The 14,586-nt window shown below is 40.8% G+C and overlaps 1 protein-coding gene across 1 annotated transcript in view; it reads right to left on the minus strand.

Annotated features, from left to right (window-relative positions):
• Positions 1–14,586, minus strand: part of PARD3B (par-3 family cell polarity regulator beta) — a 972,625-nt gene that overhangs the window by 435,953 nt on the left and 522,086 nt on the right. Inside the window, exons 7-10 of the mRNA XM_028510082.2 lie at positions 13,291–13,416; positions 10,708–11,063; positions 8,000–8,139; positions 6,751–6,879 (exon numbers count right to left, since the gene is read on the minus strand). Coding sequence (XP_028365883.1) covers positions 6,751–6,879; positions 8,000–8,139; positions 10,708–11,063; positions 13,291–13,416 — 751 coding nt within the window. The remainder of the gene's footprint in view (positions 1–6,750; positions 6,880–7,999; positions 8,140–10,707; positions 11,064–13,290; positions 13,417–14,586) is intronic.

Raw genomic sequence — 14,586 nt, forward strand, 5'->3', positions numbered from 1 at the left:
CGGATAGGGAACCAAACCTGCAGCTGCAATCCAGGAATGTGCCCCATCTGGGAACTGAACCGGTGGTCTTTCCCTTTGCCGGATGATGCCCAGTCAACCAAGCCACATCAGTCAGGTCTGCTGGTAACATTTTAGACAGATGGAAAGAGTTTGGAATGGCTAGAAAGTAGGGAGGAAAAAAGTACTGATGATCACAGGCCCATAGACCAGCTTGGGATCCATGGAAGGAATACAGTTCTAGGACACAATAACTGTTTTCTCCTCCAAACCAACCTAATATCTTTTGATGCCATCCCTAGACATCCAAACTCAGAACTTCAGTTATCAATATTTCTTACTCTAGCAGCCCGATGTATATCAAATGCCCAAACTGGAGTTTTCTAACATCATTTTTCTTTCCCCTCATCTTTCTATCTCTTCCTCTCTCTCAGTTACCAATGGATGGGGAGCCCTAACTGTACACTTAATATCCCTCATTCAGATGACCGATGATGATAACAGTAACATCTGTTGAATCCCGTTCTGTATTCTAACTACTGTATACACATCTCCTTTAATGTGAACAGCCTCTTAGGTGGACAATAACCTGATCCTCATGTTAGGGATAAGAAATGGGGGCTCAGGGTGGTAACTTGAGGCCATTCAGCCAATCAGTAATAGAGCCAGGATTCAACTCATGTCTGACTGGTCCCAGATCCCAAGGTCCCAACCGCTACATGATAGTGAATTACAATGAGCTCCTAGCAAGTATCCTAACATCCTTTCACTCCTTACAATTTGTTCCAAATAACACTTCTCATGTTAGCCCCTTGCTCGGTAGTTTGTCAAGTTGGGCTATTCACAATCTCCTTGAAGAATTTTATATCTTCCAGTATCTCAGCATTTGAAGACACTACTTCCTTCCACCCCCACCCCCCTCAGCTTTGCATTTTAACATTCTACTCAGTCATCAAAAACCCTTCTGTAAGTCTGTTGTGTTTTTAAAGGTTTTCTTGGTGCCCAACTTTTAATCATGGTAAGTAACATTTTATGTGTAATTTCATCAACTCATCATTTTTCTTTTCTTTATGGGCCAGAAGCTCCCGTAGGACAGAAACACGCCTTATTCACCTCGGGAGTTTACGCTGCAGAGACTTGACTAGGATTAAATACAAATTGGCTGAGTGCAAATACAGTAAGAAGGCAATGGAAATTGTTATAGGGAGAAGCAGAAATGGGGAATATATCTCAGCATGGACTCCATCCTGAACTGTATTACTTGGAGAATCCATAAAATATAGCAATGCATTTTACTCTTTGAACAATGATTTAAATTTCAACCCATAACTTGGGCACTTTTGTTTACGTAGAAAAATAATTCTGAAATTATTCTTCAATTTCCACTACTTATCCAGAATAACTGCTATAATATCCATTCCTCTTTAAGTACCATGGTTAATTAAGCATGGAATCATTTGAATCAAATAGCCAAAGGGAATAAAATAATATATCAGTTAAATGAGGTTCATCTAAAACTTCAAACAAAAATGGTTGCGTGATTTATGATGCTAAATAATTTGACATTTGAAGATGTGAATTTTTCACTTAGGAAGACAGAGAAAACCAAGAAGGAGTTGGAGCCACATGCCACTGGCTAAGGTAGTCCCAGGGACTAGTAAATTTGGCAATGCTGAAATACACCATGGGCAGCACCATTAAAGGAGTCTCCACACATATGTGCATCCATTTTTTTTTTCCACAAGAGCAATATTCCTCAGTGAAGGTCAAATCAGCATGACAACCATGGCTAACTTTTGGATTTCTATCTAGCCAGGCAGGAGCAACTTGCTTCTTTGAAATATAATTAATCCCACTTGCAGGGGCCATCACTTAATAGCAGGCAAACTTGGCAGGTAGAAATTATAAATACATTTGAAATTTTCTCAGCTGGTTTTACCCACCAGGGATTGCTGTGATTTTCAGGATAATTTAAAGATAAGGCAGTAGGTCAGAACAGGAAACATTAAAGAGGTTAATGAAGAAGTGGCAGAATTTTCCTTTCTCCACAGTAAACGAAAGGACCCATACACATACATGCACACAGGACAAATAGCACAGCGTTGCTCTCTCTCTGAAGCTCTTAAAAAAAAAAATAAACACATGAAATAAATAGAACACCTTCAGTTTTTCAGGATCTTTCCTAAACGGAAAGAGAGCTTCATGCAACCTTTTGTGTTCAATTTTTTTTCAGGTATCAGGGATGGAAAAGAACCTGTAGACCAGTCTGTAACAGAACAGACCAAACAAACCACCGATTAAGGAGCACAGTTTTCATTTCAAGTGCGGATGCAGACACAGCAGTTCCACCTTCCGATACTGTTACCAACGCTAATCTCAAAGTTCCTTCTGCAAAAATGTTCCTTATGTGAACACCTCTTTAATAAACTCTCACCCAGTCAGGGGGTGAGGAGATCAAAGGATCTTCCAGATTGGGATACTGGAAAGATTACCTTTGAAGCACAGTTCATTTGGTAAAGATACTAGAAAGAGCTAAACAGTTGTAATGTTATTATACATCCACTCGTCTCATTTGATTTTCAACCCAGCTTGCCACAAATAGAAAGGAGGGTGGCTTAAACGTGTTGCTAAATTTATGAGACTAACCAACTGCTCAGGAAGGAGGACGTGGCCCGGCAAATATGAGAATTCAGCACACTTCTCTTATGTGGCGGGCGGGAGAAATGACCAGGAAATGGATGCTATGGCCTCTGGAATGACAGAGGGTCACATCTGAGAGGCCATCCTATACTGGGGCTTCCTGCATAACTGCTGACCACATGCTCCCTTGGCCGTAAGCGCTAAGACTTCACAATAAGCTAGTGATAACAAGGAAGTGAGGAAGATTTAACTGTCAGAAAATAGGCAGGGCTGCGCTGTGAAAGGGTATGGAGCTCGCGAAACAACAAGGCTTAACAAAAGGGAGAGGATTCTCAGAACAGAAAAACAATAAACACGGTCTGTTTTCTTCAAAGGAGATACAACAAGACAAAAGCAGGAAGTGCTGTCCTTCCTTCATCCTGCCAGGTTTTCAATGGAAAGTCAAGTGGGCACATCAATCACCGTAGGGGAGAAGAGACCAAAGTGATACCATCCTCAATTTCTGTTTTTGAAGAAAACTACAAAGATGGATTGCATAGCTCACTGTTCTTCATTTTGCTCCTTTGAATAGTCCGATGCATGCCACGCTCTGAAGGAATGAAGTAATTTCCACCGAAATACTCCTGTGTGTGCCAAGCACGGCCTCTCTTTAAACCTGCTGTATGATTTGTGCCATGTATCTCGCAAGGCAGAGACTTGGGGCTGGAAACAGAATGCTCTCCTGTATTTCTCTAAAACAAAGATTCTGGGCCCACATTACTTAGGGGCTTTCAGCCTCAGAGGCCCTTGCTTTGCTGTGGTTACAAAGAATATTCCACATACTTGGATAGTTAGAAGGCAAATATTTTTTAAAGAGTTGAGATGATTTGCCAGGAATTCTAAGGAAATGGCTACTAATTAGATGCCCTCCAAATTTTGTATAAAGCTAAAAACAATGAGAACAAATAATTTATTTGCACTCAATCTCATCGTTGCACAATTAATTGAATATGTTCTCTGGTGGGTTCAGCCTATGATGTCACTTTCTGGGACAGAAATCAAATTTTCCTAGATTCTATTAAATGAAAGTGAAATAATATATACAGGCTGTTCTGAATTAGGGATTTGGTTGATCATAAAAATTGTTTATAATCCAGTATTTTGGATACCAAAATACATTTTTAAATAATAAAAAACAAACAATGTTTGAAATAGTGGCTAATCCAAGGCAAAATGGCATAAATTGATTTACCCCATAATACATCTACAGTATAGTATTCTGTTCACAGTACTACAGAAGTGGTAATGTACTAGAGAAATAATTATAGCTCACATATACTGATAACTTACAACTGGCCACAAGTTACGCTAAAAGATTTACATGTATTGTATCTTTTAATTCTCACAGTAATGTTAGGATACAGATGAGGAACTGTTACAGCTGAGTCTCAGAGTGATACTGTGACCTGCTCTACAGCACACAGTGAGTGGTGAATACAGAAGGTGGGAGCGGGGAGTTGAACTCCAGGAATGACACTAAGAGTTAAGAAACGTAGATCTCTGGTTCCTACTCCTTGTGGGACCCTGGACAGGTTACTCTACCACATGAACCTCTGTTTTCTCAACTTCTAAATCGGAGTTGTACTCACAGATTCTTCCAGTTCCCTTTAGTCTGAAAAGTCTATTATCCCATTTGCTAAATTCCACATGTAATTGCCTTTGATTGAAAACGTACGTATTCAGAGTTTCAAACTGGGATAACATCAACATCCTTTCCCCCCTTACCTGGGGGAGGGCCAGAGCTTCTAGGAAGAAGGACTTAGCAGTGGCGTTGAGAATTCCAGCAGACGCATGGAGAGGGGCACACAGAACTGATAGATGGGGAACCAGGGGCACGTGAGGGTTTGAGTTTCCAATTGCAGCTCTGCCCTTGGAACGCATAGGGGCAGATCGGAAAGTTTCTCTTTCTATGCAGGGTTTTACACCTTCCAGGACCATAGTGCAACAGAATACACAGTTAAAACTTCTTCCCTTGTTCTCCTATCCCTGAAACAAGTACTACATAATCCCGTTGAGGTTTCAAGAGTTTTCATCTCCAGTAACCAAAGAAGTGGACAGGAAGTGAAAGGGCTTCCGGCCACATATACACGCTGCTTTCTTTTTCACTGTTTCTTTTCACTTAGACTTTTGTAGTGAAAGACTAAGGTGTTTGGATAGTAAAGGATTGACGGAAGAATCTATCTGAATTACAGAGAAAAAATCCAGACTCCAGTTTCTGCAGCGTTTCTTTTTTAAAAAAGTAAGGCGCTTCAGCGAGGAGTTGAGACAGAAATTCAAGATTCTGCCTCCCAAAATGGTTGGATACGGAGGAGAGCAGTGGAGGCAAGGAGGCGGGGAGTGCAGCCCTATGGTTTACACCACTCCTTCTTCCTTTCCCTGTTTTCCTGCGAATCATCTCAAAGCATATAACGGGGCACAGAAAAAAACATATCAGGTGATGGGAAAGAGAAATGAAACTCCAAGCCACAAAATCGTGGAGGAAAGGGGCCTTTGGCCGGGAATAATGAGCATTAATATATGAGAGAGGAGATTCAGCACGGCTCTAGATTCAAACATGAACGTGAACACATGTAGCAGAAAACTGGGCTCAGAGTAGCTGTCTTAAAGTGTGTGTAGTTTTATAACCTTATCAATGCGAGAAGTTTTCCTTAGAGTATCTTAGATAGATGGTGAGGCAGGCTCTGTTTCAATATTCTAAATACCCATTTCTTTCTTGGACAGTTCCAATTGTTAAAAAGTGTTTGGAACATTAGCATTTCCAACTATTGGTTTTGGTACAAGCTCAGACAGAGCAGAAAAAGACTCTTATTTTTGTATCTCAGAACCTCCAACTTAATGCACAGCAGATAGTCAGTAGATTGTTAGCTTAATACACAAGTAAATTAATGGATATAAACCATTTGAAGCAATAGATTAAGTCCACTTTCTGATCCACAAAGTAACTCTTTACATATCTGATAACAATGATCGTGTGTCCTAAACTTGCTTTTTTTCAGGCTAATAATCGTTTTCTCAACTAACGCTCTCTGTTCTGATGATCTCACTCTGGGAACCTATCATATTACCCATATGTACCTTTGTCATTTCTTTTAAACATTCAACAGAAATAAAATAAAAACCAAAGGGTAATAAAAATCCTCTTAGCACATTTACTCCTCTTTATTAGCCATAAAAGTCCTTCAGAATTCTATAGCCTTCTTAAATATTTCAATAATAAAATAAATAACATGTATTCATTATAAAAAATGAGAAAATGAAATTCTCTCATGTTCCCGACTATTCAAGTACATTTCCTTTCAGTTCTTTTTTTAAAAAGATGTTTAAAAGTAATTTGATCATATTTCATATACCTTTTTATACTCTCCTCTTTTACTTAACAATATACTATGAACATTTTCTCATGTTATTATCAGTTCCTCACAGAGACCATTTAAAGTACTTACATTTCATTAAAGAGCTAGCCAGTTATTTAGCCAACCAATACCATAAGGCTCTACAGCACTACAATAAATAGGACTTGGGAAAAAAAACTAATGTGCATGATTTTTTTTTCACATCTCTGCTGATCAATTTGGGGCAGATCACTAGAAGTGTAGTCACTAGATGTAAGGGTATATATTTTTAACAAGACTTTTGAAATACTCTTCCTCAAGATACCTGCCCAACCCGCAAAGCTAGGTTGTTAAATTGCCTAGTTATGTCACTGTAGCTGTGAGCAGTCCCCTTCCATCATCCTCATCACCATTTTGAATACTTGATTATATTTTTACTTCCTTTTAGACTGCAAATTGTAGTAAGGTAGCTCTATGAACATTTTTGCTAACTGTTTTGCATAGGCCCTACAACATAACACATACTCGATGTACATTTTATTTAGTTAAATATTGCTAAGTTATTGCCTCAAAAGGGCCTTTGAATTTGTACCTGCATTAACACCCTAAAACTATAATACCCCAAGTGAAGCAAAATACTCTTGGTGTGATTGAACTGTTACAAAATGAAGCCTGTGACTGAGAACTCATCTTTCAGCTAATAGCAATTTGCTCAGTGTATTAAGCTCTATCTTAACATTACCAACTCTCGGGGCAGAAAAGCTCCTTCTTGGCGGGCAATGACCAGCGATGCTGTCTCTCCCTGCTTGGTGCTCCTCAGCATGGCCACGAGCTCCTCCTGAGTCCGTCCGGTGACATCTCTGCCATTTACCTATGGGCACCATCATATGAACAACCACGATTACAACACTTGACATCTTCTACCCTAATTGGTTTTGGAAAGTAAGCAGCAAATGGGCTCCCCATGATCAATGAAGATCTGGAATAATGAATAGCAAACACATGGGCCCAAACCAACCATGTTTAAAGTAGCAATAATGCACCAACCATCATTAATTATGGTGCTGGACAGTCTCAGACAGTCAGTAATTGATATGAACAGTTTCTCCTAAGACATCACATTCTTCTGAGGAGAAAAATCAAAGTGAAAGACACCAGAGAATGATTCCTCGAGTAATAAGGAAGCACATTTCAGATGCTTAATGGGGGCCATTTTCTGCCTAATATGAGAAGCAGAAATGGACTAGCGTCACATGGCTAATGCCTCTGGAAATAGGAACCTTCTATTATCATGCTACAGTGTTCTCTATGTTTGGAAAATTATACTCATCATCAGGTTATTACAGATTATTGGGAACTCTCGTTTGCTGCTATACCAAGTCATTCCGTACATCTTCTTTTATGACCTGGAACTGCATACAAAGCCATGTAGTGTTGCTTCCAAGCCATGGGAAAGTTAAGTGGAACCCGTTTCAATGAAGATTGATTTCCTGAAAGGTGAGCTGACAATATATGTCCAGCCAAGGAGGCTGTGCTACCAAACAAAGTAAATGAGGGGAAAAGAGCCTCTTGCATTGGGTAGTTCCAAATACTTCTCTATAGGCGTAGATCAACCTGAGACAGGCTGCTCCATTCTTGAGAAGTTTAAAGGAATTGTTACCAGGGATTGGGTGTAACTTTGAAATTCTTATCCCTAATTAAAGGAACTCTTTGATCCAAATTCCCTCAGGATCCTAAGAGGTGAAAGCAGAGAAAAGAAGACAGGGAAAAGTTTTCAGTTCTGTTTGTCCCATTATCACTGGCCTTACTGGGGGCTTACAAAGTTAGGCTGCTTACTAACCACTTTTATAATTAAGGTCCTTCTCTAGTCTTTGAGTAATAATTTTCAATATGTTATATTCAAAACATAAATATTAATATGCATGTTGATATGCTTCTTTATTTAAAAACCAAGAAATATTTTATCGATGATATTAATTATAATTGCTTACCTCCAAAATTCTGTCCCCTGATTGCAGGCGGCCATCTTTTATTGCTGCTCCCTTGGGCAAAATGTTTTTTACAAAAATGGGACCAGGACCATGTATGGAAGAGTCTCTGGTAACCACAGTGAACCCAAGTCCTTCAGGGCCTAGTGTATAAGACCAGGAAAACGCACGGTCACCTTAAGCAGGAGTAATGTTATATTCAATCCTACAGCAAAGCTACCTAATTTAGACTAACGCAGAATAAGTAAAATATTTACATTCCAGTAAATATTTTAAATATGCTTCCATTGTTCTGATTTCAAATACAGATCGTAGTTCCTGACAGGCTATGATGCTATCAAAGTGCATCGAGGGCCCAATATAGATGCATAACACTTTTGTTTACTAAGGTCCCAGAAGAAATGTCATGTTATCCATACGCCTGGGAGACAGATTTCTCAGCAAACCATCAGAAGAAAGAGGCCATCTGATGTGAGTTTTGTTGGGCTCTCAGTCAGCGAGCAAGCCCGTGGCTGCCCCTCCACTTGTGTCTCTTCCTTGCCGGCTGCACCTGCTGTCCCTTCACTCACTCTGGGTGCTCCTGTCTGTTCTCTTGCACCTGCAAGCTATCTCTGTAAGGACATGTTTTTTTTTTTTTTCCACACTAAAGGTATGCTCAGATTGCTCTGCCCTAAAGAATCCTTACTTTGCTCTTACTGTGTCTTCAGTCTTCCATCACCAGTGACCCACCTGTGAGCATACCCAGTAATTCTTCCAATTTTTGACTTTTCCCCCTTTTCTAGTTTTGACACTTTTCACCATTTGCTTGAAATTTGCTCCCCCCTTGGTGTCCATATATTTCTTTTCTAATTATGTTCCTATCTCTCTGATCACGGCATCTCTGTCATCTCTCTTACCCAGTGATCTCCCACAGTAACACAGATGTCCCAAAAGGATCTGTTGTGGAAGAATTTTTCCTCTGGACTTTCTGCTTTGCCCAGCTCCTGGCTCAAACTACCATGTCCCTATAAATGACACCTAAACGTTGTTGTTTGGCCCTAGTCTCTCTGGCATCAGCTTCCTAATCATCACTGTGCACATACTTCCACCAGCATTTCAAACTTCACTATGAGCCAGATCTTCACCATTTCAAATCCAGATCTTCACCCCTTCAAATATACTCATCTACATAAAATTCTGATTTCTAGCAATGGCATCTCCATCATGCAAGCTACTCTGGCTGAAGCCCTCAGCAATAACAGTAATTCTTCTCTCTTCCCTCCTACATCCAGGCAGCTCCTAAGGCACACATGTATATATGGCATATATATATATACATTTTTATATATGGCATATATATTTACATATGGCATATATGCGAGTGTGTATATATGGTGTGTGTGTATATATATACATATACATACACGCAATATATCTAGACACATGCAATGCAGCCTTTACTGATCTTTCGCTGTTTGGTTTCTTCTTCACTGTGTCTTTTTGCTGTCAGATTAATCTTCCCAAGGTGAAGCTATGATGTCACATTGTTTATTTTTAACTTTTTTTTATAGTTGTTCAAGTACAGTTGTCTCCATTTTCCCCCACCACTCCCCCCCACCCCAGTCATAGTCTTTATTTTTGCGTTCAAGGCTTTCTGATGGATTTTTAAGGGCACATACTGCTTTTGAGTCACCTATCCTCAAAGCACTCAACCCTATATCAACACATAGTTGGATCATCTTTATGAAAAACACAAATTATGCATTTATATAAAGAGCCTAACTTCTAAGCATACTGGAATATTTATGCCCCCCTTCAATGCATTTTCTTCCTAGTGTAGAATTCTCATAGGGGGATGAAATTTTTACCAGAGGAAATTTCAGAATAATCTCTAGTAAAGGTGCATGTTATTTGCTTTTAATATATGTTAATAAGTATTCTAAATCTACCTGATGATCATTAAATTATCTATTAATAAAGACAAGAGTCAAGAGTCTACGAGCTCTTAGTTTCATCTGAATTGAGTCTTGAAAAATCACATAGGATCACAGAAGGTGGCCGTGGGGGAGGGGAGTGACAAAATAAAGACAGCAACGCACGGATGCTTGCATGTGCGTGATAATGCTGCATAAATATGCATGCGCACACATGATGTGCTCCCACTGATCTGCATTTAAATGGAGAGAAAGATTGAAAAAGAGGAAGAAAATGTTATACATGCCTTTGAAATTAATTATGTTTTAAAAAATTGTTTGCAGTGTTGAATTAGTGAAATTACTAATTATTACGTATTTGCTTTCTAAAGAGGAAATTTTTTTGCTGGTCCAAAACTATCTTTGACAAGCAGAAACAGTATGCTTTTTGAACTTGGCCATGGATATTTCAGAAATCACTAATCTTGCTCCAAACAGGGACACCTGAATTTCAGTGTCTACTTAGTATTAAATTGTGACACAGGATTGCTGTTTCTATCAAGTTTGCAATGATTCTTTCCATTCCCCAACTCGTCTCCATTATTTTCTTGTTTCAAATAATCTGTACTCTCCAGAAGAAAAGATTAATAAGAAAGTACTACAATTTCGAGAAATTTGTTTCCCAAGTATACACTTAAATCTATTCTTTGACACAATTAAATGAGGGGAGAATTAACAAAATTAGCCTTAATGCATTTCTCTTAACCAATTTAATATGTTACAATAATAGAATGCTATTAAGTGTAATTTAATAATTACCTTTCTTAAGGTCAATCTTAATTTTCTTTGCATTTTTCTTGCTGCCAAACCCCATGAGAGGGGAAAGTGAGGGAGAGGATGGCTTTCTACCTATTCTTGGTACTCGGGGGCTCTTGCTTTGTTGCAGGGAAGCTGACACGTCTTCTTCAGGACTGCTTGCTCCCGTGAGATTCACTGACTTTATTCCCGATTTTCCATGCACTGACGGTGGTGGCTTTGTTCTCAAAACACCATCGTTACCAAAAATGCTCAGAGGTCCGATAACCGACTTCTCATACTGTTCACGGTTTTGAGGGGGAAGCACGTGGAGCAGCACGCAGGGTGCTTTCATCGCCTGGCGGAAGACGTCTTGAGCCCTTGAACGAGAGTGAGAAAATGTGTAGGGACACTGCACACAGGCACGCCTCCGCCTAAAGCGCCCGGCAGCACACAGCGGGCGCAGCACAGCAGCACGTGGCGGGCGCAGCACAGAGCATGCGCACAGGAGAGACCCCCCGACCCCCCCCCCCACGCTACTGCTGCTGCCCGCTGGGCTCTGCCCACTGAGCTCTGCCCACTGAGAAACAGTTACCACTCCCGTCTGCCCTCGAGGTGCCCTGCCCTAGGCTACACATGCATCAGTCTCTCAATCTTCTGAACAACCCCCTTAGATTAGTAAAATTAGCTCTCATTTTGCAAAATGAAAAAAAAATGGAGGCTTAGAGAGATTAAGTCATTTGTCCAACAAACCACAGCTTTTAAGTATCTCTGAATTTATCCAGAAGTGATTACTGACGTAAATCTAACAGGAAGCTTTATTTTTAGATGGAAGAAAAATCATCTTTCATATTGTTCAGATTATCAATTAATTTCCTGTTAGGACTTAGTTATAAAGTACAGGACTTCTCTAACATAAGTTGTGCTTTCCAAGTTCGGTTCTGACACGACGTTTCCGCGCAGGGGCATTTGGTAGGTGTGTCGGCTCTGCCGGACGCCACCGCGGGTTGTTAATCCCATATGTGCCCTCTGGGTTATTCTGGTTACTCTAGGATAGACTGACTGTATTCCTTATTTTTTTGTCTTGGCACTTTGTGTCTTTCCTTAGATTTCCCAGTACTTTTTCTCTCCTTCTTCCTTATGCCTCATGCTGAGGTAAAATAACTCCCTTCCCCAGCCCTTCTTGCCAAAGAGATGCGCGTGAGAGGGCAGAGAAAAGCTGGATTGTCTGGGAGGCAGAAACTTTTTTGTTCTTCAGTTTCTCTTTCCTGTTTCTTGACACTCAGGAGTGATGGCGGGAATCCCAGCAGCCGTCCTGAGACCACGACACACCTGCAAGGTGGCAGCCACCGGGGGGAATGGAAAAGCAGAAAGATGGAAGGTGTCTGGTGCAGCTGCCACAGCAATGTTGGACTGCCACCTGCGAACCCCTTGTCCTTAGAAAAAAGACATTTTAATCTTGTTCGAGCTACTTTTATTTCAGGGTCTCTGTTACTTAGCAACCACCCTAAATAATAATCATAATTCCAAACTGCCACTCAAGCCCCCTGTACCTTACTGAAGTGCTTGACTGTCCACATGGCAAGCGGAGGGGGGAGAAGACTTCACACGGCAGCCCATCTCCCCAGTCAGTTCCTTGTCCAGGAGTCAGTTTCTGCTCTCAGCTGACTCTATCCTGAACTTTTATGGGCCCCAATTCCCACCTCGCTAAAATGGGGATCTAGTGTTTGCTGTACACACCTATCAAGTACTTGTGACAAGCACAGTGGTACATAAAAACAATGCCATTATGAATAATGACTATCATTTTATCTATTACTCATTATTTTCAGAAATAGACTATTACGCCTTCATTTTCTCCCACACTTAAGCAGCCGGTGCCCACTGCCCCTCAACCTCAACCACGGACCCCACCTCCACACACTATATTGACAACTAACGGCCACTGGGCAGATGCATTACGAGTTGTTTTGAACAGAAACAAGAAGTTGGTGATTATTACTAGGAAGTATTCACATTTATTTTCTTGCTCTAGAATCCCCCCTGCAATGCCGACACATATTTTAAAAATATATGCAGACTGCTCTAATTCATAGGTCCACAAACCTATTCCCATAACATTTTCATGCACAGAGAAATGATTTCTTCAGGGAGAATATTTTAATTTTTTCTCTTTGTTTCCATTATCCAGTGAGTCCTTCGCAGACATCTCTCACAGGCATTTAGTTGGAGGAAGACTGCTGACACCAAGTTAGTTAATTAATAAGCTGAACTAACAGTCTGTGAAAAGAGTCATTAAATACCAGTCTAACTGACCCATATCCCAAGGAAAACAAACCCATCTATCGATGCCTCAGAAAGACAGCCAGGCAGGCAGGCTTGGTCTGGCCTATGGCTTACCATTCCCGGGCACAGCCTACCAGGGACACACGCAGGCCCCTTCTGAGCATGCTAAAACGTAAGATGCCTTTGAAAACAGGTGTTCTGGGGTCATTCAAAGGGAGCTGACAGAAATTCTACCTAGAATTTTTATCGTAATGAGCTTGGTAATGATTATAAACATTCTAGGAAACAATAAGTAAATAAAGCAATGGAAAAAATACTCACTGAACAAAGGTTTTGTCTGCGAGGTCCACACTGTTGATTTTCACAATGCATTCGTTTTCATGAAACAGTCCTTCCCGCGTAGACCTGCTGTTTTCCTCGATGCCGCGGATGAAGAGTCCTAGAATCCTAACAGGAGGTTTGGGTGGGAATGGAACTACTGAATAATAATATGCTAAGTAGGCCTTCACTTGCAACTATTCAGAAGTATTGATTTCTGTTTATGAAAGAAATTGTGCTTTATATTCAGGCAACTCTTTGTTTTTTAAACCCTTAGTTAAAAGAAAGACAAAAAAACCCCAACTCAACTCAGTCAAAGAAAAAAATCCCTTCAAGAAAAATACACATAAACATCTATCCAGAGTACATTAATCTACAATCCCATTTCTAATGTTTATAGTAAAACTTAGGAATGGCTCATGGACCTCGGTGACATTGAGGACGCAAAGACTCCTGGTGTGGAGGACGGCTGACCACGGTACATCGAGTCAGTGCTCAAGGAGCAACATGATATTAGTTAACAGGAGGGGATTATTCACTGTAATTTTTTTGGCAGTCTTACTACGTGTTCCGATAATTTGCACTTTAGAAGTAAACATGTAAGTACAGGTCTGTGGCTCACTTTAGAAGGAAGTGTGGTCCCCTTTGTCAGTGCCCCGGAACCCAGGGTGTGTGAGTGTCTTCTGTGTGTCCAGGACGGAGGGGTGTGAGGCCAGGTTGTGGGACCAGGGCACTTGGTTAGTACAGGCTTAGAGGACAGTAGAAATTCAAACTCTGGGCACGTCCATAAGCCTAGACTCTTCATAGAAGGATATGGGAAGAAAGTGGGACATAAACTGGATCAGGAGAATGAGTAGAACTTGGATAGGAGCAGAGAGAAGCTGCAAGGAGGCAGGACAGACCCTGTGTGCTGGCGTAAGTGGGGCTTGTATGAGGAGCAGTGTGTGAAGCTAACAACCGGAGAGGCCAGTGCCCCACAGAGGGGCCTCGAACACCAGCTGGTGGACTTAATGTGATAATGCTGGAGTGGTATGCCCACCAGCCGCTGCTTCTGAGCACGGCAGCGGCGTGATGAAGGCAGGACTTGAGGAAGGTGTCTGAAGTTTCAACCAGGAAGGGGCCAGATTCACAGAGGAAACCTGGAGAATCCTGGTGCTTTGTGGTTGTGGCTTAAAGTCAGGAGGGGAGGGAATTGGGAAAAAAAGGAAAGGAGAAAGAAAACTTCAGCAATAAAAATAAGGAATTAAATTTTACATGTATATATGTATGTGTGTATGTGTGTCAATCTGCTACATATGA

This window comes from Phyllostomus discolor, chromosome 4 (genome assembly GCF_004126475.2).
Source record: "Phyllostomus discolor isolate MPI-MPIP mPhyDis1 chromosome 4, mPhyDis1.pri.v3, whole genome shotgun sequence".
Taxonomy (NCBI): Eukaryota; Metazoa; Chordata; class Mammalia; order Chiroptera; family Phyllostomidae; genus Phyllostomus; species Phyllostomus discolor.